We start from the raw sequence: 25,073 nt of genomic DNA, 5'->3' as shown, positions 1-25,073 counted from the left end.
TTTTCTTTTTCTTTTTCTTTAAAAAAAATTGAGGTATTTATTTTCTTTTAAAATGTAAAATTTTACCTTTGGTACAACCAAAAAAAAAATTAAAAGAGTATCTTATTATAATTTTGAAATATCAAATGGTGTGATGTGGCCATGGATTGATGATCAAGGGTTCAGGCTGTGAGCTCGAATCCTGACGGTGTGACCTTGGACGAGCACTTAACTCCTTGGGGCCTCAGTTTCCTCATCTGTAGAAAGGGGAAGTACTAGTGCCTATCTTAGAGGGCTGTTGTGATGGCTAAGAAGGAACTGCATTTAAAGCACATAGTGTTTGGGATATTTTAAGTGCTCAGCGATGTATTGTTACCCATTATTCTTATCATTTGTGCAACATCTTCTGCGATGGCCAAGTGACATACAGGAAAATTAGTCCCTGTTGGAACCCTCAATTTCAAGGTCATATAAGTAAAGGGTTTATTGATCGGCTGGCTCTGGTAAGTCACTTTCTTGGGTCTTCCTTGCTGCAGGGTAAGCTAGCTCAAGGGTCAGCAAACGTTTTCTGTCCAGTCCCACAGTGAATATTTTCAGCTTTGTGAGCATGATGCAAAACGCTCTGTGCCGCTGTTGTAGTGCGAAAGCAGCCACTTGTAACTTACGTACCGTCTATGGCTGGTTCTAGGTCTTTGGCCTCACCCTTCTTTATGCCAATCTCTCACTTGCCCCTTGAATTAGATGCCCAAGATAGGGTTCCAGAGGCTTGATCCTGGCCCTCCAGGAAGGCCCCCTGTATCCAGCAGACCTCAGAGCCCCCAGAAGAGCACAGGAAGTCAGCAGAATCAGGAAGTCACCTGCTGCTTGAAGGACTTCAAGAAAGAAAGAAGGAAGGAAGGAAGGAAGGAAGGAAGGAAGGAAGGAAGGAAGGAAGGAAGGAAGGAAGGAAAGAAAGAAAGAAAGAAAAAAGAAAGAAAAAAGAAAGAAAGAAAGACAAAAAAGGACTTCAAGACGCTGAAGTTGTCAGAGCACTTTGCGCTTTACAAAGCCCATACAAGCCCCTGCTGAAGACAACTGTGTGTCAGAAAGCAGGTTGGAACTCGTCTGATGGAGAGAAAAGTTCAAAATGGAACACTGCTGACAATAGCAGCCCCTAGCAGGACACCCACAGCCTTACATCTGTGAAAACGGTACTGTGGAAAAAGGCAGGAATGAGGAAGAAAGAAAATGCCCACCTATGGAGCCAGGAGAGGCAACACATGCAAAACCTGTGGCTCAGGTCACGGGGAGGCACCTGCCCCACGGGTGGAGGTGTCGTTCTCGCTGCATGGCCCACCCTCGGTCCTGTTCTGTATCTCACGAGCCCACTGATCCTCGCAGGGACAATCCTGCTCCCCAGGGGACATTTGGCTGTGTCTGGAGTCATGTCACGAGAGGCGGGCTACTGGCATCTAGTGGGTGGAGGGCAGGGAAGCTGCTCAACACCCCGCAATGCACGGAACAGCTCCCCAACAATAGCCCCGAGGTGGCGGACCCTGCACCAGCCTGAATCCTGCCGCCCCCATCCACAGCCTGAATTCTCAGCTATAACCTGCACACACGTTTTCTGATATGCAGTGGCCGTCTCCTCTGCATCCCTACAAAGTGGGGCTCATTTTTAAAAGGATGGAATTCTAAACGCCAGAGAAGACCGGAGTCATTTGCCTCTAGGGCCTCTTGAACCCAGTACTCTTTTCTGAACAGAGATCCTTATCCTTATTCCCTGGAGCACTCTGGGAGGCACGAAGCTGCCTGGTATGGGGTGAATTGTGTCCCCCTTCCCCGAGTATAGGTTGCAGTCCTAATACCCCCAGCATCTCAGGAGGTGACATTACCTGGAAATAGGGTCATTGCTGATTTAGTTAGTTCAGATGAGGTCACACTGGAGTAGGGTGGGCCCCTAATGCAATATGACTGGTGTCCTTATAAAAAGGGCAAATGGGGACACAGACGTGTGCGCAGGGAGGATTCTCCTGGCCAGGGAATTCCCAGAAGCCAGGAGAGTCTCCTGGAATGGACCCTCCCTTAGCGCCCACAGAGGGAGCTCAGCCCTGCTGGCACCTTGATCTCAGATTTCTCCAGAACTGTGAGACAATACATTTCTGTTGTTGAAGCTGAAGAACAGTATCAGGTTGTGGTACTTTGTTACACAGCCCTAGCTAACTATGAAGCATATTCTTCCTGAGTCTGGATTTTATAAGAGGATGTTTGCAATGACAGAGGCTGAGACTCAAGGGCACTTTGCAGGCCGTAATCTAACCAAATGGTCCCTGCCTTTAGGGACCTGCTGCTCTCCAGGGAGCTGAGGTTGGCCCACCCTTGGCGAGGGTGAAATGGGACAAGAATGCAAAGAGCAAAGGAGGCCACGCGAGTGATTTAGAGGAAGTAAAGCAGAGAAAGTGGCTGCCATCCAGGGGGACAGGCTGGGCCACCAGACTTACCAGAGTTCAGAAAGAGTTCGCCGCACAGGGGGCAGCTGGAGTGGCTGAAGAAGGTTCCTCGTGCCAGCTGGTGGCCGTTGACACATTCCTTCCTCTCCCGGGCATCCTGACCTTTATCCTTTAGATACACTGGGCTCTTCCCCTGTGGGGGACAGAGCGGGGACTTAGAATGTCCTGTATATCCAGATCTGCCCTGAATCGCATGGCACCCTGACAAGCTGGGGATGGCAGAGGCCCCACCCCCCGGCCCAGCCCTCTGACCTTCTCCTTCTGCCTGGTGACTCGACCGCGGAGGAAGCTGAGTCTGCGCTTCACCCCGGTGCCCCTGTCACTCCTCTCCATCTTGCTGGCACCATCCTCGCTCCTAAGGTGGGGGAAGATCAATGAGGAGGGGGCAGCAGGCCCAGAGGGCTCTGCTCAGCCTGTCCTGCCTGTAGCTCCTGGAATCCACCTGAGACCCATCTCCCTCTGGCCTCCTCTTCCTCTTTTACCCCTCCTGTGGTCCCTACTCTCTCCTTCTTTCTCTCACTCAACGGACGTTGTCAATTGCTTGCAAAGTTCCTGGAACTTCAGGGACCGGGTATGCAGCGGGACACGGACATGGTCTTGAGGTGCCTCGATGGGCCTGGGCTGGAAACCTTGGCTCTGTCCATCTGTACCTCTCCCTCAGATCAACCCTCCCCCCATAGCTAAGCAGCCTATACATCCTGCCCATCCTTCCTGCGGGATTTCTCTCACATCTGGCTCCCTTCTCCCCCTAACACGTCAGCCCCCACATCACCTTCACGCCTCCTGGATTACAGGCATATTCTCATTTAATAAATACTTATTTATTAAGTCAGCAACAAACAAACCCAGCCCCGGCAGAATCTACTCCTGGAGGGAGATTCCGCACCTCCAGTCTGCTCCCCCACCCGCCTGCAATCCTAGCTGTGCTCACCATTATCAGTCACAAGAGTATCTCAGCTTTGCAGAGGTGATCCGGCCTCCGCTGACTCCCTCACAGCCCCTCCTCCCTGCTCCATGCTGACACTATTCCCTAGGTGCCCCGCAGTTCCCCCAGAGGCACTGTTTTCTTCTCCCCATCCTTATTTCCACATATTGGCAAACTCTTACTCTTCCACTGGAACCCAGCGCAAGCTGTCACCTCCTCCAGGAAGTCTTCCTCTGCCCTCCTAGGGTGTGTGAGGACCCGCTCCCAGCCCCCACCCATCTGCTACCCCCACTGTTGCCTTTGGTGGCTCTAGTGAGCGTATGGAGGCCCCCATCTCAGAGCCAGGAACAGAGGGCCGCTGGTAAGCTGTTTGTTTGAATCCAGTGCTGGCCCCCTGCCCACCCACCCTCAGCTCCCGTCTGCAGCAGCTCTGTGAACTCACTCGGACAGGAACTCAAACCAGGTGAGGTTTGAGTGGGCTCCTCCAGGGCCGACCGACAAGCGAGCCCTCTGCCGGGCCCTGCAGGACCAGAGGGAACAGACATCTGGGACAGCAGCCCCCCAAAACCCCAACTGCCCCTTCCTGCCCCTCTCCCTCAGGGCTTCTGTGGATAACTGTGTGCCAGGTATCCCGTCTGAGCGGAGACTCCACCCTTCCTTCACATGTGGGCTTATGCACGTGGTCATTGGGGTGGTATTCCAGCAGAGGGCAGTGACACGTCTCGGTGGAACAAAATCAGCATGTCAGGGAGATTTTCTAGCAGATGGCAGTATCTGGGAAAGTGGCACCTGTTCTTATTTGTGCAAAGACACCTCATGGGCTAGTGGCACCTTGCTCCTTCCTGGCTGATGTCCCCTGTCCTTTCCCTCACCGGTCCCCCCCCACCTCTCCTGTCCCCATTTCACCTTGTCTTCTAACACCTGTTCCCCTCATCTGTCCTCCCCCCCACGCCACCCCCGTCCCCCTTCCCACTTACCCATGGTACTGTCGAAGTTCTTGCAGTACCTGCTGGACAATCAGCCTGCCGGGTGGGGGGGGGGAGCAGGGATAAAAACAGCCCAGAGTTGTCCCAAATTACAGACATGCTCCCCAAGATGAGCTGGGATCACCCCACCAGGCCCCGGGTCCCAATGCAGACCCTAACTGGGAGCCCCAAACCCTCTCCTAATGCTATGCTGGAAGCTTCCTGAGGGACCTGGGTCACTCCCCTGGGAGAAGGATGGTGTGGGGTGAAGACCAGGGTTATGGGGGGACTGGGACTGGCCCCAGTCACTTAACTGCCAGCGAAGCTATGACCTGCACTGTTTCCCACCCCAGCCTTGACCCCTTGGCTGTCCCCTGGGGTCCTTTCCCCACCGTGGGGCAGACACTCACACATGACCTGGCTCCACGTGATCCTTTTCCAGGCTCTCCAGTACCGGGGGCTCTAGGCCTGGAAGCAATCCCCACCCCAGGAGGTACAGTCGTGAGGGGGCTCTGGGGCAGGACGCGCTGTGCATGGCACTCTGACCCAAGGCAGACAGCCATGGACTGAGGTGTCCTCAGCTTCTCACCACTGCTTGCGATATGCTAAGTGCTTTGCATGTGTGTGTTCAGTGAACCCCCAAGTGGCCCTAAGGGGATATACTCATTGTCCCATTTTTACAGAGAAAGCTGTGTGGTGGCTGAGACTCTCTAGAAAGTGGTGGATTTGGGTTTAGTCTGCAGGTCTGTCTGACACCAGTGAGACACAAGCTCTTAGGACAGAGATTTAAAGATAGACAAGGAAATAAAGAAAGAGACAGAGTCTAAGAGAGGAGAGAGAGCCCTGGGCAAGGTCATTGCAATGGTGTAGTCCACCCTGGCTCTAGGCCCTGGGGGAAGGGGGAGCTGCAGATGCTGGAGGCCTCTCCCCCTCTCTGGAACCCCCAGGACCCCCAGGGGACCCTACGCCCCCTCCCCCAGCGCCTTTCCCTTCTCTGGGGTCCAACTGGGACCCCATCCAGGGCACCCTCCAGCTCAAATCTCTTACCCTACTTGGTGTGAACGAGGGAAAGCCCCAGCCCTGGCTACCTTGAACGGCGGGAATGGGCATCTCCAAGGCCTGAGAGATTTCCAGGGAGCTGATCTCATCAAACGACATGGGAACAGACCGTGACCTCACTCTTTTCTCGGGACTGTTACATTCCTGCAGGGAATACACATCTTGCTAAGCTGGGGAGGTACCCCAAGCTGCAGTCAGGCTCCCAGATCGAGGGTTCCCAGCCTCCAGCCAAGGGCGCCCCCCAGCCACAGGGCAGATGGATCCCCCTAGCAGCCAAGGGCTAGAGCCATACCCTCCCCAGCCACAGGCTACAGTCCAGGCCCAGGGACACCCCCCCCCCCCATGGGCTGAAGCCCTGAAACTCTGAGCTACAGATTCCAGCACATCAGGAATTTCCCCCCAGGTCATGGTCATGAGCAAAGATGCCCCAGGCACAGGCCATCGCCCCGAGATGCAGTCCGCAGCCATGGGCTGGAATCCCAGACCTGAGACAAGATCCCAGTGGCTGACCCCAGTCACAGACAGGGCTTCCTTCCAGCTGCAAAGACCTCGAGATATTCCCCTACGCCCCAGCAGGTGTTTGCATCTGTGGCTGAGGAGTCCCTGCTGTGGACCCCACCCCGGTGACAGCCCTCAGGCCTGGGCTGGAATCTCAGGACTCAGCCACTCCCTGGTCATGGGCTACAGTGCAGCATGGACAGCCCCACCCCACCATGACAGGTAAGTGCCCGCATCTGCGATGAGTGCTCCTTCCCACCGGCAGCGCTGGTTCCTGGGCCCAGAGGTGCGTTATTGTCCAGGGTGGCTGCGGGCTGCACCCACCTTGGCTGGGAGCTCTGCTGGGGTCCTGTCCTCAGACAGAGACTCTTTAGTCCAGGCCTGCAGACCCTGTCCAGGAAGGTTCAGAGCTAGGCTAGCGAGCGTCCGGGGGAGACAGGGCCCCTCGTTCACGGTGGAGGCATCGAGGCTGAGCCTGGTGGAAGAAGGGAGGGAGTAGGGCTTCAGCGGGTCTTTCCACCTAGCTGCTGTCACAGCTCCAGCATCGGGGCCTTGCGGGGACCTGCAGCTGATGCTTCCCGGGGAGGGCACAGAGAGGGGTCCAGATCTCTCTCTATCAGAGGGATAATGTGGAGAGAGCCCGATTAGGGGATTTGCTGAAGCCACAATTGCATCACAGACCACCCATTTTTACATGGACTGGCTTTCTAGTAGGGGTGACTTGAGAGGGGTGGAGGGGATGTGGGAGAGGTGGCTAAGTCAACCCCCTCCATTATTTGGGGCTGCCACTGTGGCGTGTGGAGTCGAGAATCCAATTGCTTTGACCCCAGGCGCATCTGTGGCTTTGTGCATGCGTGCACAACTGGTGTGCAAGGCACACATTTAGGTTTATATATATGGGTTGCAGCAGGGCAAGTGTGCAAGCATGCAGGTTGAACGTGGGTATGTATACCTAGTGTGTGCAGGCAAGTGAGCACGTCCGCGATCGTGTTTGCCCGCAGCGTGCAGATACAGCGTGATTTTGGGCTTGTGTTTGCCCGTGCACATGGATTCGTGTGCCCACACAGGCTGTGTGCGGCCATGAATGTGTGTCTTGGGAGAGGGCTGACTCTGCCAGGGCAGACACCCCCGATCCTGGGGGGGTGTCATGGAAGGCAGCAGGGGTGGGGGACCCACCTCTGCCAGCTGTCCGAGCAGCTCCGTGACCTCTCCCAGCTGTGTCTCTGAGGAAGGCCTGTGGACGCCACCAAACTGGAGGATGAATCTCTTCCCACTGCTTCGCTAGGGGGGCCATCGCCCTCGGCCCCCCCAGGCTGGCTGTGGGAAGGGGCCCCAAGTCCCAGGTCCTCGAGATACGTGCTGCCTTGAAGGGCCTCCAAGTCCAGGCTGAGGTCCTCCATGCTTTCTCCGAGCCGCCCAGGGATAACGTCCTCCTGTAGGCCAACGGGGAGAAGAGGGCCCTGGCTGAAGGCAGCAGAGGCCCCAACACTCAGACCCTGCCCATCCCCCTCCAGGCCCACCTGGGCTCAGTGCCCTTCCCACAGCAGGTGGCGTGGAATGGGGTGTGGTCCACTCCCAGCGCTCTGTCTCACCTGGGCCTTCACGGCCTTCTTCCAAAAGAGGGGTTGGAAGTCTGGATGGCCAGACCCGATTTCACCTCCCTTTCTGAGTTTCCATCTGATGGTCTCAAGAAACCCCTGCCCTGTGGGCTTACTCGGCTTGTTTTAAGCCTCGTGAAAGCAGATCATGTCTGCAGACGCAACATGTCAGAGCACCTCACGGAGGTACGTCACCCTCGACATGCATGGTGGAATTTCAGGCAGTGGTGGGGCTCCTAGTCTCGTCCCCGAACTCCTCACGGATCTCCTGGACTCTAAATCTCCCTCCCAGGCTGGGACTAGAGTGAAGCAAGTGAGACACTTGCCCCGGCACAAAATTGAAGAAGGGGTACCCAAACCCTCAGGAATCAAGATATATATACATATATATGTATATGTATATATATATATTTTGTTGTTGTTGTTGTTTTTGTTAAGTGTGTTTTTCCAGGACCCATCAGCTCCAAGTCAAGTAGTTGATTCAACCTAGTTGTGGAGGGCGCAGCTCACAGTGGCCCATGTGGGGATTGAACTGGCAACCTTGTTAAGAGCACCGCGCTCTAACCAACTGAGCCAACTAGCTGCCCCTGAAAATATTGCATTAATATTTTAATGCAATATTTAAAACAACTCAAAAGTGATGCAAGGAGATCCACGATGAACTGATTATCAACGTGCTAAGAAATGACAGTACTGGACCCTGCGCTTGACTCGCTCTCCTTACCCGACTCTCCCCATTTCCAGCCCTGCTCCCTCCAATCATCATGGAGTCTGGATCATCTGAGCCATCAGTCCCTCCAATGCCTTCGCCTTCCTGCAGCTCCGCAGCACCATTCAAAACGCTCCAGGGTCAGCCCCCTCCTACTTCTGCCCCCTCTACAGCCTCAAGTTCCCTCCCCTCCCCCCCCCACTAGGCAGCAACGCCAGGCACCAAAGATACACAGATGTGTATCCCTAATCTAACAGCAGTTCCACCAGGGGGCATTGTTACCCCACTTTCCAGATCAGGAGACTGAGGCTCAGGGAGGAAAAAGGACTTGCCTAGGGCCACATAGTCAATAAAAGGCAGAGCTGGACTCAAACTCAGGTCTGTCTGGATCTGTGCTCTATACTCTTTCTTTACTCACTGCTCTCTAGTTCTTTTCCTCTGCTTCCTTTGCCTTTTTTCTATCTCTCTGCCAGTCATTCTATTTGTCAGTTTTTCTAGTCAGGGCACATGCCTTTACCTCTCTTTGGAGAACATTTTTCTCCCAGCCCACCTAGAGTCAGCCTGGCGAACTCCTATTCATCCTTGAAAACCCACCTTGGGCATGCCTTCCAGCCTATTATCGTGACTCCTTGAAGTTAAGAAAGGTGTCCCTCTGTTCTTTTCCAGGCCTTTGTTAGGACTGTCCTCATACAGGGTTTGGTGGGTAACTGGGTAGGTGGGCCTCTCCCATCGCTTCATTCAAAACCAACACTGAGATGTGGCCCCCAGGCATCCATGTGACCTCAGGAAGCCCTTGATAGACTGTCCCAATTGGTGGCCTGAAGGTGGCCCCCTTCATGAATTCAGCAAGAGGGCCCCAGGATAAGATTATTAGATAAAAAATACAGGACACCTGGTTAAACTTGAATTTCAGACAAACAACGAATAGCTTTTTTCAGTATAAGTATATCCCAAACATTGCAATATTTGGTTCAAATCTAACTGGTGTCCTGTAAGTTTATTTGCTCAGTCTCATAACCCTACTCCTGGACAACTTGGCTGGGCATGGCCAGTGTTTACCAGGTGAGAGGGGACAGAGGGATTCCTGTTAATGCTTGGTGTGGGCAATTTTCAAAGAAGTTTCCAATTGAAAGTAAAAAATACCTGCCAGGCAAAAGCCAAGCTCTTGGTCAGCTGCAGGTCTTGGCTGGCAGGGGACGTCCCCTGGAATGAGGAAGGACTGGGTTCTCGCCTTTATTCCCCTGACTTCACCTACCATGTTTCCCCCAAAATAAGACGGGGTCTTATATTAAGCTTTGCTCCAAAAGATGCATTAGGCCTTATGTTCAGGGGATGTCATCCTGAAAAACCATGCGAGGGCTTATTTTCCAGTTAGGTCTTATTTTTGGGGAAACACGGTACTTGGAGCTCCCTACAGTTCTGACCTCTCCCTTCCTCTTTTTATTGTGGCACAATATACCTAACATAAATTTACCATTTTTACCATTTATAAGTTTACAGTTAAGTAGTATTAAGTACATTCACACTGCTGTGCAGCCATCGCCACCATCCTTCTCCAGAACTTTCTCATCTTCCCAAACAGAAACTCTGCCCTTGTTAAACACTTACTCCACATTTTTGCCTCCTTTCATCTACTAGATGAAATGGAAACCTTTCATCTACTGTCTGTCTTTATGAATCTGAGTCCTCTAGGGACTCATAGAAAGGGAACCATACAATATTTGTGCTTTTGTGTCCTAACATAATGTTTTCAAGGTTTATCTGTATTCCAGCATGTGCCAGAGTGTCGTTCCTTTTTAAGGCTGAATAACATTTCATTGTGTGGATGGACCACATTGCGTTTATCCATCACCTGCTGATGGACACTTGGGTTGCTTCCACCTTTTTGCTTCTGTGAATAATGCTGCTGTGAACATGGGTGTGTGGATATCTGTTAGAGTCCCTGCGTTTAGTTCTTTTGGGTAGATACGGAGAAGGGGAATGAATTGCTGGATCACATGGTAATTGTGTTTGACTTTTCGAGGAACTGCCACAGTTTTCCGGTTTCCCTTCTTCTGGACACTCTCCTTTGAGCGCATTGATATGTTGCCCTTCCACCTCCTGGGCTGCCCCTTCTCCCCCTCCACCACCTCCATCTGTCCTTTACAGACCAGGGTCCCTCTTCTTTAGTCTCTGCCAAAATACACACACCTCTGGCCCCGGCGAGTCCAGCTGGCCCGGCTTCACCTGGCCCTCCTGTGACCTCGGTGACAGCCTCCTTTCAGCTCTGCCCTTGCCCCTAAATCACTCCAATCCCATCCCTGGTTCCTGGACAACCTCTACCCACCTCCTGTCTCCCCCGCCACTGCCTGAAAAGTTTTTTTGTGTCTCTGGTTTTCATCCTCCTATGAATATAAACATGTCAGGACAGCCTCTTGGCCTGGGCTGGACCCCCCCATCCCTCTCGCTCATCTGGCCTCACTCACCCGAGGCAGAAGTGGGAAGCCAGCCAGAGCTGGGGGTGGCTGGCATCTGGGGCACAGGCTGTCCCAGCTCCCTTCAGCAGGTACACCCAGGGAGGGAGCGGCAGGGGGCTTTGCTGGGGAACTTGTACCTTTCTGCCAACACTTCCTGGCAAGACAAGGTAAGAGCTGGCCCAATGGGGGCCTTTCCAGGCATCTGACTAAACACTGCACGCTGGCCCTGACACCCCAGAGAGGATCCCTGGACCTTGGGGAATCTTGGGGGATGGGCTCCTGGCTCAGACCCAGAGGCAAGATATCCCAGGAATCCCCACTCTGCAGATGGGCTTACTGCGTGCAGATTTAAATAGTAGATGGATAAACTTTTTTTTTTATTATTTTTAACAATGTAGTTATTTATCTCATTGTCTATTAGGAAAATAAAGCATACCAAAGCTACTTCACACATATAGTTTCCTTGCTCCATCTCATCATGCAAAAAAAGGGGATTTGGTTCCAAAGAAAATAGCAAATAAATACCAGGGCAGATGGTTCTCGAGTGGCAGCCTGGTAGAAAAGCCCTAGTCAAGGTTTGCAGCCCTGGTGTGGCTTTATTAGCTCAGCATGACCTCGGGAAAGTTCCTAAACTCTCTGGGCCTCAGCTTTGTCATCTCTAAAATGGGCATAATGCTGCCTTCTGGTCAGACGGCTCTGCAGGTAAAATGAGATGAGGTTTGTTTATTGCAAGCCCTGATGGAAGCAAAATGGAAGCAAACATTAGGATGGTTGCTGTTTTTATAATATATTTCAAGTTTTTATATTTCAGGAGTGGTGGGCCTTCCCTCTGGTAAGTTGATGACCGTGTCACAGAGTCACAGAGCCAGTCCCCTGTCCTCCTAGAGAAGAGTGGCGATTAAACCCAGCAATTACAATCAATGTTCCAGGAAGTGGGCTGGGGAAGAACTGAGGGGAGCCAGCTGACCCTGTCCAGAGGGACAGGAATTCTAGGTTGGAATTTTACTTAGAAAACCCCCCCTTTTAAAAGTACAAAACCCAAGGTAATCATTGATGGGAAAACCTACTAAGTACAACTGCATTAGGAAAAGTTAGACAATCTTTAGATAGCTCCAAAGCCAAAACAAAACCAGAACACCCCTATTTCCAACCACATAAAATCATCTCCACATGACATGTAAATGAGCTCTTGAACTGGCTATACTGGTCAAGGTTCATGCATTTACAGATGATGTACATCTTATCAGCACATAGACTTTCAATAAAGAGAACTACTAAATATAAAAGGAAGAGAGAAAGGAAGGAAGGGAGGGAGGAAAGAAGAGAAAAATGAAATCGGGGTGGCAGGGGTCCTTCTAGAGGAAGTGACAGTGAGTGAAGCCCTGAGGAACGAGTAGGAATTGTCTAGGCAAAGGCTGTGGGTGAGGGCATTTCGGGCAACAAAAGAACAGGATGTTCAGAAGCCCGCATGCAGGCTTGAGGACTCACAGTGCCTTCTAACAATTGGCTCTTGCTCCTTATTGCTGGAGGTGTGGAGGGTGGGGCAATAGGGCCAGACCAGCAGGCCTGGTAGGCCAAGTTAGGATTTCAGTTCTGAAATGTGGTGCTCCAAAATATGGTGCAGGGGAGGCCGGGGGGCTGTGACTTGCCCCTAGAAAGATTATGCAAGGTGCGGAGTGGAGATGGTGTTGGCCAGGGGCAAGATGGTGGCTGGGGGGAAGCCACCACACCTGTGCACATCCCATGGGAGAGAGTGATGGTGGCCTCCAGGTGGGCAGTGGAGGAGCACGGAGAGACGTGGACAGAATTGAGGGCTGTACAGGTACAGTGTTCACAGGGCTCGGGGACAGATGGGGAAGGGAGGGAGCAAGGATAATGCCCAGGGCTCTGGTGACCAAGTGAGTGACGATGACAGGGACACAGGTGGAGGGGCTTATTGGGGAGGGGTAGAGCCTCGCTGCACACGCGGAGGGTCCCCTCCTCCCCGGCACATAATTCCTCCATCAGCATATCATAAGAGGACAGCCTGTAGCCCATGGTCCCTGTTGGAAGAGGCCCAGGGCCCTAGAAGGACCCATCACTCAGCTTGCCTCCTCGTCTTATCTTTGTTCACCCTGGGTTCTTTCTGACACTCAGACCCACCCGTTCTCTGCTTGGGCTCCAGTGTCCTCTTCTATAAAGTGACAGGAGCGTTCACGCAGAATGCCCTATATGGTTTACCCAGAACACACCCTCCTTCCTTAGAGTGGTGGGCAGTATCAGATGCCATCCGGAACCCCCTTCAGTGAGAATGTGCTGTCCCAGAGGTGGGGGGGAGCTATCTGCAGAGAGCTGCCAGCTGTCAGCCCCCTTCTGGGAAGTCACGCCCCTTCCTGGGCAGCCCGCAGGCCACAGCCTGTAGGTGTCATGGCTTGGCCATCTCAGCCCAATTTGGGACCACTCTGCAGATCTGCTCTGGCCCAGAGATCCTGCCCCATGGGAAATTTTTCTTCCCTTTCATCTATCCATCTACCCACCCACTCACCCACTTATTAACCCTTCCTTCCTCCTTCCCTCTACCCTTTCCTCCCTCCCGCCCTTCCTCCCTCCCTCCCTCCCATCCATCCATCCATCCATCCATCCATCCATCCATCCATCCATCCATCCATCTATTCCTCCCCCCTCCTTTCCTCCCTCCCTCCCTCCCTCCCTCCCTCCCTCCCTCCCTCCCTCCCTCCCTCCCTCCTTCCCTCCCTCCCTCCCTCCTTTCTTTCTTTCTTCCCACCCTCTACTTATCCCTTCCTCCCTCTTCTTGTTCCAGAAAGGATTCTAGTTTCCTCATCTGTAACACGGGATAAAAACTGCTTTGCCAAGTTTTAATGAGGTTCCCGATATAATGCACACAAGGTGCCTGGTGAAATGCAGGTGCTAAACGAAGTGTACTTGCTGCTACAGTTGTCATCTGCTCCTGCCCGCCTCAGCAGACACCTGCCTGCTCATCCCCCATGGCAGAGAAGAAGTCCGGATTCTCAGGCCTCCAGGGTCCACTGCTGCTCTTGGTGGCTGAAGCTGCAGCCCCAGGGTCAAAGGGCTGGGCACATGGCTTGGGCTCAGAGCCTGTGGAGAAAAGAGGGACAAGGTGTCAGGGTTGAACTGGGAAGCCCAAGGAGCCCTGACTTCTTCATCTGCTTTGGCTCTTCCTGGGCCTCAGTTTCCTCATCCATAAAATGGGGTGGCTAGGGATGATGGCTTCAATCATATTTAAGCCAACATCCACGCCATCCCTTCCTCGTCCTGAGACTGTGGCAGACATTTCTATGCAATCCGGAGGCTCTTTCCTGCCGAGTCATTTGTCCCCTCGGAATTCTTCCCAGCACACCATTTCCGGCAGCTATGTCCCAGTGGGCTCATAAGATGAAATCAATTTGTCATGCCTGCTACAGCCAAAAGCCCTCATTGGGATAAGATGGGTCCCTAAGACCAAAAGAAGTGCCCCATGCCCACATTTGGAAGGTCTCTATTGGTGGGACTTCAGGCTCCCTCTTGTTCCTATACTGACCTTTGCATTCTGGGGACCTCTGGGTGGCATGGTATAGAAGGGAAAACATGGGTTCTGGGGGACAACCAGACTGTGTCCCTTCCTGGACCTGCCACTAATGGTTGCACACCTTTGGGGAAGGATCGTGTTTCCTCACCTGGAAGGTGGGTGTGATAATACCCACCTTTCTGGGCTTTGGTGAGGGTGAAAGGGCCCAGTGCGTGTCAGGCATATTATCGGGGTGCTTGGCCAGTTTGGCCACCTTCCTTGCCCTCTAGGTCAGGAGGGTGCCCTGGCTTGATCTTGGGTTCTGGACTGAGCCTCTTGCTATGGGAGGGGAAGGTGCCCTCTTTTCATTCCCCTTCCCCCTACACTGTAGCTAGAGCATATCAGCCTGCCTATTGGGGTCCCTATGGAGGCTCCCCATTGCCTCCTAGCTTCGCTACTCATGGCCACCAGGATCTTCCTACTGCGCCTCATCCCTACTCCTGCAGGACTGGTTGCCTGAAAACCCCATTCCTGCCCTGAGTCGCCTGCGTGAAGACCTTGCACCACTCCCTCTAGCAATCTCCCCCCACCCCAGCGATGCTGCCTCCTTTGTGTGCATTTCATCTTATTGCCTTGCCATCTGGATGCCCTTCACTCCTCCATCTCTCTGCAGAGACCTCCCAGGCCCTGCGCAAACCACGGAGGTGAGGGGAACGTAGCTGGAGGCGAGGCTCGAGGAGGGGGTGCAGGCAGAGGAGAGCAGACCAGTGGCGGGAGACGTGGACGGACTGCCCAGCACTTCTGCAGCAATAGCAGTCGCTGCCCGAGGTGGAGCAGAAATTGGGGAAGGGAGTGGAATGGTGGATGCTTTCGGAAAGTACCAAGTTAGGTCCCCCCCATTCACTCCATAGCTTGTGTCCCCTATGTCTGGGTGACTCTATGTTCTGGTTTGCTGGCGACAGTCCTAGTTAATGCTACATGAGCCAGGGTAATTATAAACAGTACCCCCTTTCACGCCCTAAAGCGTATGTGTTGGGTGATATATTTTTTGGCCACGCTCCCTGTCAATCACTGTTGCTGGCAGAGGGGATGGGGTGATGATGTCCTTCTCTATCCCGATGTGGGGTAAACAGAGAGAGGGGGAAGGGGCAGGGCTGTGTGTACCTATCCACGTTTCCTCTCCTCCCAGCTGCGTACCTACACACACTGCCCCATGTTTGGGGGGCCTGAAGCTTGTACAAGCGGGGGCCTTCTTTAAGAAAAAGAATCCAGTATTGTAAATATAAAATTGCTGTAGCCTTTGGGAAGTAGCAGGAACATCAGAAAATAGCCAAGGCAGAAAGCAACGCATGTGATAACTAGATGAATGAAAAGTTACATATACACAGACACGTGTACAAAAACAAACAAATAAAAAACCCCACAAAAAACCAAGGAGATTTGAAAACGTTTTGGCAGTCCCTCAAAACATTAAGCATAGAGTTAGTGTACTGCACAGCCATTCCACTCCTAGGTACAGACCCAAGAGAAATAAAAACATATGTTCCCCCAAACACTTGTCCATGACCGTTCGTAGCTGCATTACTCACAATAGCCAAAAGGTAGAAGCAACCCAAGTGTCCATTCACAATGAACAGATGTGCACACTATGGTCCATCCATGCAGGGAATATTACTCAGCCATGAAAAGGAGTGAAGCACTGACACTCGCTACAATGTGGATGGACCTTGAAGACCATATATTAAGTCAAAGAAGCCAGTCAAGTCTCAAAAGGCCACATTAATCACTGTATGTAAGTGGAATCATTGATTCCACTTATACAAATTGTCCAGAAAAGGAGAATCGATAAGGTCCAAGAAAGTAGATTAGTGGTTTGCCTAAGGCTGGGTGGGGGAGGGAAATGGGGGATTTTGGGGTGATAACCCCATAATCAAAAGATATGAACTTCTTCTTGGGGTAAAGAACATGTTCTAAAATTGATTGTGGTGACGGTTGCACAATGCGGTGCATGTACTAAAAGCCACGGACTCGTACATGGTAAATGGGTGACTTGCATGGTGTGTGAATTATATCTCAATGAAGTTATTATCAGAAAAGTTGCTGGGACGCCTTGCAGAGTCATGAGGGGGCAGGTGCACGGGGGCTTCAGCTGCATTCGCCTTTGGTGCCCTTGGCCTGCCACAGGGTGCGATGATGCCACAGTTTCAACCATCACTGCTCTCCCAGCTACGCTTCTGGGCTGGCCAAGGGACTATTCTGCTTCCTTCATGAAGCCCACATCTCCCGCTTTCCCCGCCCTGAAGCCCAGGAGCATCTGTGCCTTAGGAAAAAAACAAGCAGTCTGGACGGAGGAGAAAAGCCAGATGTGGGGGTGGGTGCTGAACGCTGATGGGAGCTTGGGGCGGGGAGGGGGCAGCCCAAGGGGCAGTGCTCCAGGGGCCTCAGGAGACGCTTCAGGGCCTGCCTGCTTTACCGGGCAGGAGCCTCAGGGAGGCCCGAGGCCACCCATAGCCTACAGAGAGCAAAGGCAAAAGCTCACGCTTGGTATCTGTGACCCTGTAGGTCTGGCATCCAAAGGTTAAAGGTGAAAGGCCAGGGCTAAATTCAGTCTTTCTATAGAAGCTTCTGACCCAGGAACAGGCTGAGCTGGATTCCGATGCCAGACTCCACTCTAATCCTGGTGTCACATGTTGAACCCCAATTTTGTGTCACAGACTGAGCCCTAATCCCACTGTCATACACTGAGCCTTGATCCTGGTGTCATAGGCTGAGCCCCAATCCCAGTGGCATGGACTGAGCCCTTATCCTGTGTCATAGACTAAGTCCCGATCTTGTTGTTAGAGACTGGGTTCCCATTGTTGTGCCCAAAGGTGAATCCCAACTCTGGTCACACATGAACCCTGACCCCAGTCACCGACTGAGCCCTAACTCTGATGTCACCCACTGAACTCTGATTTTGGTGACAGATGCTCGCCTCTGAGCTCCAGACCTTGTCTCTAGTGGTTATCACTGCCTGATATTCCCACCTGCACCCCAACTTCAAGTTGTCAAGACCGAACTCGTTGTTTCCCCTCCTTCCACGTCCCATATCAGTATCTCTGCCCTGTCCTCTCAGTGACCTGGCCAGAAAGCTGGGGACCAGCATCGCCTCCTTGCTGTCCCTCTGGACACTGAGCCCTGTCAGTTTCACCTCTATGACATTTCTCTGCTCCGCCCTCTCCTCTTCTTTCCTTTGCTACCATCTTCATTTCAGCCTCTATTATTGCCCTCTCTACACAACTACAACTCTTGTTGGGGTTTGCCCACACACACAACCACAATTGTCAGTGCCCTCCCGATGCCATCTTCTGTCCTAGTGGCTGGTGTCTTTCTGACATAACATCTCCAATGGTCACTCCCTTGCTGTGCTTGCCACCCAGTCCCCTTAGGATGACATTCAGAGCCCCTTCTACCCACCCCTGCACACAGGAGCCCCCAGCTCGCCATGCTCCCGCTTGCCTCTGTGCTGTTCTCATCATTCTTTCCCCCCTTTCCTGCCTGACAAACCAAGGACTGTCTCTGACTCTCTGCAGACAGTCATTGCCAGAGGACTTTGAATTGCTCTGAGCTTTTTTTCTACCCCCTGTTGTATTGTAGCAGGTTTATTTGTTCCTTTCTGTAGCAGGGGTCCCAAAGGCCAAATCTGGTTTGACACCTGATTTTGTAAATAAAGTTTTATTAGCACACAGCCCTACCCCCTTTATGAATGCTTTCATGCTATAACAGCAAAATTCAGTTGTTGCATCAGAGACCACATGACCTCCAAAGCAGAAAATATTTACTCTGTGGCCCTTTACAGTTTTTCCGACCCTTGCTCCAGACCGTGAGGTCCCGAGGGCAAGTTCTGATTCTGACCCACTTTATATCCCCAAGCCCCAAGTAGTAAAATCTTGTGTGTATCGGTCAACTCCTGTATGCCTGGGCTCGTGCTAAGTCCAGCATGTACTTTTCATTCTTCTATCCTCACAACAATCTTCTGAGACCCCACTTTATAGAAGGGGAGACTGGGGATCAGAGAGATGTACTGACTTTCTCAAGGTCACACCAGGCTGTTAAGAGGCAGAGGTGGGATGTGAACCCAGGTATTTCCAACTCCAAAGCAAAATGCTCATGACCACCAGGCTATTCTATGGTGAGCTGATGAATGGATAGATGGGTGAATAAATGGATGGATAGGTGGATGGTTGGATGAATGGATTGTTAGTCAGATGGATGGATGGATGGTTGGATAGCTGGCTAGCTGGCTGGTGGCTGGATGAATGAATAGTTGGCTGGCTGGTTGGTTGGATGGATGGATAGACGGGTAAATGCATGGTGGACAAAAGGGCGGATAGATAGTTGGGTCAATAGGTAATGGGGCAGGGCCCAGAGGCAGTGATGAATTACATTCAGAAGATGGCATTCTTGAGGGGATGAGGTGGGGAGAGATGTAGATGGAAGTGGGGGCAGAATCATGGCAGAGAAGCCAGGCAAGAAGGAAACCACGTTGAGGCACAGAATACACTCATTATATAGGCACTTAGTATATTTTGGGGAATGAATGAAAGAGTATGGTCAGAATGTGTAACTGGAATAATGGAAGGGAAGAAGCCGTGCAGCCCCACCCCAAGGAACCTCCCAGGAGGTCCCAACCCCCTTGTCTGCTTCCCCAAATCGAGCTCCACCATTTTCCCAAGAAGTCCCATCAGGCACCCCGACAGCCAGTTAGAGGCTTAAGAGGGGCACAGAAAGGCTCTTCCTATGACCCCAGGATTAATGACTGGAAGGATACTCTGCTCCCCATGCCCATGATTCTCTCAGAGGAGCAAGCAGCCCATCGGCCTGGATTCAGGTCTCAGGCAGCGGCCGCCAGCAGCCAGTGCAGCACCAGCCATAAAAGGGTGTAAGAGTCCCTGCTGGCTGCCACAGCACCTCCCCCACACCTGCCGGCCTGTAAATCACAGCCTCAGCCTACCCAAGTAGGGGCACTGCGTGGCTTGGGCGGTCAGGAGTGGGTAGGTCTTCATCAGGACCTGGGTCGTAGGCAGGCTGATCAGAGGCTCATGCACTAAATTTTCTAGCATCGCCATCCATTGGTAGATTTAAAAACCCTCTTTAGGCCTTCCAGCTGCCCACACTGGCATCTTTGTTCACTGGGCATAATGCACCACAGAGGTGGCCTTGGAACAGAACTGGTTTTAAGTCTTGGCTCCTCTAGCTCGTATATGCTGTGTGACCTTGAGCAAGTCACTCAATCTCTCTGAGCCCAACTTCACGAGGGCTCAATAACTGGCAGCAACCTCTTCCATCACAATTACTCTTCTATTGCATCCTGGTCCCAGGCCACCCTGTCTCTCCCTATCCCCGGACTCCAGGTCTCCTGATATTCCTGTCGCCTCCACTATGTTGCCTGGCACACAATAGGTCCTTAAGGAGAAAGGAGATATTGAGTCTCTTCCTTCATGGACACTCACTGCCAGCCTGAACAAGCTCACGCAAGTGATGGTTATCAGGGATTGTTGAGGCTGAGCAGAGGGGCTGGCCGGCCTGACAGGCACTTGTGGGAAGGCAGTGGGCTCGGGGGGCTCCTATCACACTGTCCCATGGCCCCAGACACTATCTAGTTATCTTCAAGGGCTAAATACGTCCTGTGATTTAAGAAGGGTCTTTTTGCAAAAGCAATTCACCCAGGCCTAGGAGGTCTAATACAAGGGCCTCTCTAGCCCCTGCAGAGGTAAACTGAGGCCCTGGGATCCAGGGAGCCACCAGCCACCAGTGTGTGTTCGAGGGAGGTGTCTACTAGAACCCCTGGGATCTCAAACCTCCTCCCTTTTGCTGAGCCTCCATCCTGCAGCCATCTGGGAGCAAACAGCATGAAAGACCCCCAGGAAGGCACCAGGCTGCCTGAGGGCATTTGGGTGGCTGGGGGGGAGGATTGTCTATTCCTGCAAATTTATTTCCTGAGACAACTTCCTGGCTGACCCTGCGGAGACATTTCCTTCTAGACAAGAGGGACCCCACAAGTCTGCAATGTTCCATGTTCCGTGGGGCAGCGGGGACATGGAATTTGGGGCTGGCTCAGGTAGAGGCTGTGCCCCAGGCGGGCCGAGGAAAGGATTGAGGCGGACAGTGGGCAGGTTGTCCAAGGAGCCCTGTCCGGATGCCTGGTGCCTGCCGCTCACTGTCTGTCCCCTTACCTCTCTTGAAGGCCCATCGCTTCAGCCACAGCTTGGAGAGGGCTGGCCAGGAGTGGTTGAGTGCTGAGTTAGCCATGGGGACTGCTTGTGGAGAGTGTGAGTGATCAGGAGGGGATGAAGCAGGAACTCAGCAGGGAAACCTTGCCAGGATGGGGCTGCCAGCAAGAGGGGCGGGGACTGCTGCAAGGGGCGGCCAGATACATCAGCTGATGGGAGCTTGGGCCTGGGACGGGGTGCTGGGGTTTCCAGCTGGGGAGCCCAGGTACTCCAGCCTGGGGGGAGGCCAAGCCCTTAGCACAATCCCCACCCCCTAGCACTATAGGCCGTTTACCCTGGCTAGACAAGGCATTCCGGGAGGAACCGCAGATCCCAGTGTGAGGAGTGGTAATGTTGGTTGGGGGTGGAGCTCAGGAAACAAGTACAGACTGGGCCTTGAGGTGAGCCTGGCTGTGTGTGAATGTCTGAGTGTTTGTGTGTGTGTGTGTGTCATTGTCTCGGTGCTTGACAGTGCCTGTGTGTGTCGGCACATAGAGTGTGTGCTTCCAGGTCTGGAGTGTTTGAGCACAAGCCTTGAGTGTTAAGTTGTCTACGTGTCTACGAGCATCTAAGTCGGTTTACCCCACCAGTTTGATTGATGTAATTGGCATACAGCACTGTAGGAGTTTAAGGTGTACCAGCGGAATGACTTTACTGAATGAAATGACTACGATACGTGTAGTTGACATCCATCATCTCACATAGAACAAAAAAAGAAAAAAAAACGTGTTTTTGTTTTGTTGTGGTGAGAACGCTTAAGAGTTGCTCTCTCAGCAACTTTCAAATGTACCACACAGCAGTGTTATTTAGAGCCATCGTATGGTACATGATGTCCCAGCACTTATTCAAGTACCTTTAGATCACTTTCACCCATTTCCCCTACCCCACCCCACCCCCGGCAACCACAATTTTGATCTCTTTTTCTATGAGTATTTTTTAAAAAATTTAGATTCCACGTATAATTGAGGTCATATACAATATTTGTCTTTCTCTGTCTTGTTTTCACAATACCCTCTAGGTCCATCCATGTTGTTGCGCATGACAAGAATTCTTTCTTCTTTAGGGCTAAATAATATTACCTAGGTGTTTTTTCAAATCTCTGTGATCCTCTTTGTGTGTGTGTGTGTGTGTGTGTGTGCACATGTGTATGTGTCTGAATGCCCACCAGTATCTGTGGGGTTGGATATACACGACTCATCTAGGACTTGGGGAGATCTGCCTCTGATATCTTAAGGGGGTTTTGGTGTCTCCCTGAGTTTCTGCGTGTCTGAGTGTTTGAATCTTTGTGTGTTTCCCTGTGGGGGGTGTGTGTCTATGTCTGGGCCTGTCAGCACTTGTCTATGCAAGTGCTCCCCCCTGGTGGCGGAAGCTTCCTGACTTGCTTTTCTACTCGTGTCTGAAAAATTCCTGGCTGTCATTTCTCTCTGGCCACCTCTCAGTCCCCTCCCTCCCTTTTCAGAGAATTATCCACACGCTGTCTGTACCGACTCACCCCTACTCGACTCCACAGCCCACTGCAGTCTCATTTCCATCCCCTCCAGTCTTCTTGTTCTCTCGGGCTAAGTCCCAGGGGCACTTTTCAGTCTCACCTTTGACCACTCCCTTCTTGAAATCCATTCCTCTGGGAATGCCACACGCTCCTCCTTCCTCTGTCCACTACTTCTCTCTCTCCCTTCCTGACTTGGTTCATCATCCTTTTTTGTACCCTACCTTTAAATTCCGAGGGCTCTGTCCTTGGTCACTTCCTGTTCTCCCCACTGGCTCTGGTGTTTCCATCTGTACCGCCCTCATGACTTCAGCTATCGTATTATGAGTAGATGGCCCCAAATCTTCCTTTCACAGAAAGACATAAAAGCACACACTCTATACGCCAACACCCAACACACTCTCCAGCACTTGTGGACAATGGCAGACACACACACACAAATAGTCAGATCCATACACACATGGTTACATACACACACACACACACACACACACACACAATTACACACAACCTGCCAGACACATACATAGAAATCCAGAGAATAGCTTACGAAGTTTGGAAAATCACATGCTCTGCTGTGCTCCAAGTTTGAATTCCTCATCTCCCACTATCCACCTTCCCCCTACAGATGTCTCTGGGACCCCCCAGACTGCCTGGTGGAGGGCAGTGAGAAGCCAGGAGGGACCGCCATCAAACCAATGGCAGCAAAGACAGGGACGCAGGAGCCCAAGCCCAGGGAAACAAGAGGTTAGAGCTGTGTTAGCAATGGAGGCTTGTGAGAAATCTTACTTTAAAAATACAACAGGGATATCTATTTCTAACAATGGCAGGCTAGCTCATTGTAGATTTACCCTCCCACCAAGAACAGCTTAAAAAGACAGACAAAATTGGAAGAAAAAAACCCCCTCACCCTCAGTTGGAAGGCATTGGTGGCGAGGGTTTGAGGGGTTGGGACCCCGGAAGGAAGGGTAACCTAGTGCGGTGAGGTAGACAAACATAATGTTTTTTTCTCCCAAGCAGGTTGTTGATGTGAATATAGTTCTTAAGTGGCGGTGACACAGATCAGAAAGAGCTGCAAGGAGGTGGCCACAATCTTCGATTAGTCGTCTGTCAAGAACCTGCCCTGCACACTGGATAAAGACTGAGACCCAGCATTCGGTTCACATTTTAGGAGTGGCCCAGAAGGTTTCTAAGGATATACACAGGTCCCATGGGTGGGGGCTGCTCAAGCAAGCAAGGCTTTGGGACAAGGACAGAGTGTGAGGGAACAGGCAAGGCTGCGTGCTGGGCCCTGTGCTATGGTCTTACATGCAAGGTCTGTGACAGTCTAATGGAGGAGCAAAGGGAAGGCCAGAGGGGTGAAGTCACGTGCCCATGGCGGCACAGGGGCAAGGGAGCTGGGATTTGAACCTGCAATTGGCTGACACAGCATCCTATCTCCTGTAACAACGGTGTCCAACCCTAAGTCCGGGGCTGGGAGCCAGGGGGCTGTGGAGGACGCCCGGAGCAGGCACACTGACCTGTTTGCAGTTGACATTCCACTGGTGCTTCAAGGCCCAGTGAAGAGCCTGCTTCTTGCAGGCAGAGTAGAGGGGCTCACAGCCGTGTTGAGGGGGCTGATAGTGGGGGCAGCCTCCCTTGGCCTTGCTTGGTGGTCGTGCTCTTTCCTCAGAGCGGCTAGTGACCCGGTCTGAGGAATCAGCCCCCTGAGCGTGGCGTTGCAGGCCTTCCCTGATGTGCCTCCAGCCTCACACACCAGCTCCATCCTCCCGGGCCCCAGCTGTCTACTCCAAATCCACCTGCTACTGGCTGCTTCTGGGACACCTTCTCAGACCCCAGCGTGCCTGAAGCCCATGTGGCCCTGGGGCCTGGAAGGAAGCAGAGGCTTGGGTGTGCCATGCACAAAACCACAGCCTTCCTTCCCCACTGCGCCCCACCCCAGGTAGCGGGGGTTTGAGATTCCCTGAGGTGGGCCACGGTGGGAGCCGTGGAGGGGCCTCCTCCTTGGCAGATTGGGGCAAGGCCATTCTCAGGGCTGGCTCTCAGACATCAGCCTTAAGCAGAAGTGTTTGTTTTGAAAGTCAGGCACCCCAGCCCCAACTTTCAGATTCTGCTTCAGGGAGGCCCATTGGGGGGCCCCCCAAAATATTCAGTTTAAGAAGCAAAGCAAGCCTTGTGACTATGCCACAGGGAGCCCTATTCATCTCTGTCCCTGTCCTCCCCCAGACTTTGGCTACAAGGGGCTTCATCCTCCTATCTTACCTTATGGTCTGTCATGGACCCCAGCCCCCTGGGGAGTCCTCTTAGGACCACAGACATTTGCAGGATAAACACATGGGGCGCACTGCCTCCCCCACCCACTTGAAAGCAGACTGAGCAGAAGGTGCAGAGAAGCTGGAAGGTCTGTTTGTCCAGTGCCCCTCAGGTACCCTCAGACCTCAGGGCTGCTCCGTCCCTGTCGGTCTCTATGTCCCTCCCTGAGTCTCCCATGATCACTCACCAGATGGAGACTTGTGCTCGCTTCTGCAGGTACCCAGCCTGGCTACCAGCTCCTGCAGCCCCCACGACCCATGGCCAGGGCTTTGAGCGGGCCCGGGGGGAGCATCAGTGGGCCAGAGCTCAGGGTAACCGCAGGGTGACCCAACTCAGCCCCAACTTTCTCTTCCTCAACTGCCTGCCCGCCTGCCTGGCGCCTCCCTCCCCAGCTGTGGGCCGAGGCAGGGGTCTGAGTGCAGCACTGGCCTGGGTTCTAGAAACAGGGTACCCTCCTCCACCACTCAGCCCTGTGCGTGCAGGTGTCCCGCGGAGGTGGGTGGGGAGCAGGGGGGAGCCTCAGCACCCTCGCCCCCACCCCAACAGCTTCCTGTGGAACCAACTGCCAAAGAGGAACGGGGCCTCACATGGGTACACAGGCAGAGATGCATTTACACAAGTCACGTGTATCCACAGATACACAGGTACTCAGACACAGTCATGAACATGCAGTGGTACGGGGGGACACATATGGTTCCATGGGGTACACGGAAGCACCTGGATCCCCATGGGGTGCTGGTAAATGATTAATAACCACCTCTCTGACCAGAAAAGAAAATGAAGCCCTGATGTGTAGCACCTGCTGAATCCCATGGTGTAAATACTCCCATTACGACTGAT

The 25,073-nt window shown here is 52.7% G+C and overlaps 1 protein-coding gene across 1 annotated transcript; it reads right to left on the bottom strand.

Annotated features, from left to right (window-relative positions):
* Positions 1–49: 49 nt before the first annotated feature.
* Positions 50–24,711, bottom strand: LOC308508817 (rho guanine nucleotide exchange factor 18-like). Its single transcript, XM_081076198.1, has 10 exons — positions 24,421–24,711; positions 13,650–13,774; positions 7,092–7,348; positions 6,240–6,390; positions 5,447–5,561; positions 4,769–4,826; positions 4,371–4,415; positions 3,836–3,913; positions 2,721–2,823; positions 50–2,601 (listed from the first exon to the last, which is right to left on the bottom strand). The coding sequence occupies exons 2-10, from the start codon at positions 13,662–13,664 to the stop codon at positions 2,395–2,397; spliced, it is 1,029 nt and encodes a 342-aa protein (XP_080932324.1). The 5' UTR covers positions 13,665–13,774; positions 24,421–24,711; the 3' UTR covers positions 50–2,394.
* Between the last annotated feature and the right edge of the window lie 362 nt (positions 24,712–25,073).

Source organism: Rhinolophus hipposideros (assembly GCF_964194185.1).
Source record: "Rhinolophus hipposideros genome assembly, chromosome: 16".
NCBI classification, from domain to species: Eukaryota; Metazoa; Chordata; class Mammalia; order Chiroptera; family Rhinolophidae; genus Rhinolophus; species Rhinolophus hipposideros.
The sequence above is the reverse complement of the archived record's forward strand: the minus strand, read 5'-3'. Positions and strand labels throughout refer to the sequence as shown.

What these genes read in the sequence shown, in the direction of transcription:
- LOC308508817 (XM_081076198.1), bottom strand. An exon ending in GAACTTCGACAGTACCATGG is followed by an intron (nt 3,914 to 4,370) that starts GTAAGTGGGAAG and finishes CTGGTCCTGCAG; the next exon opens with GGCCCGGCAGAGGGCTCGCT. An exon ending in TGGTTTGAGTTCCTGTCCGA is followed by an intron (nt 2,824 to 3,835) that starts GTGAGTTCACAG and finishes CCCCCACCTTAG; the next exon opens with GAGCGAGGATGGTGCCAGCA.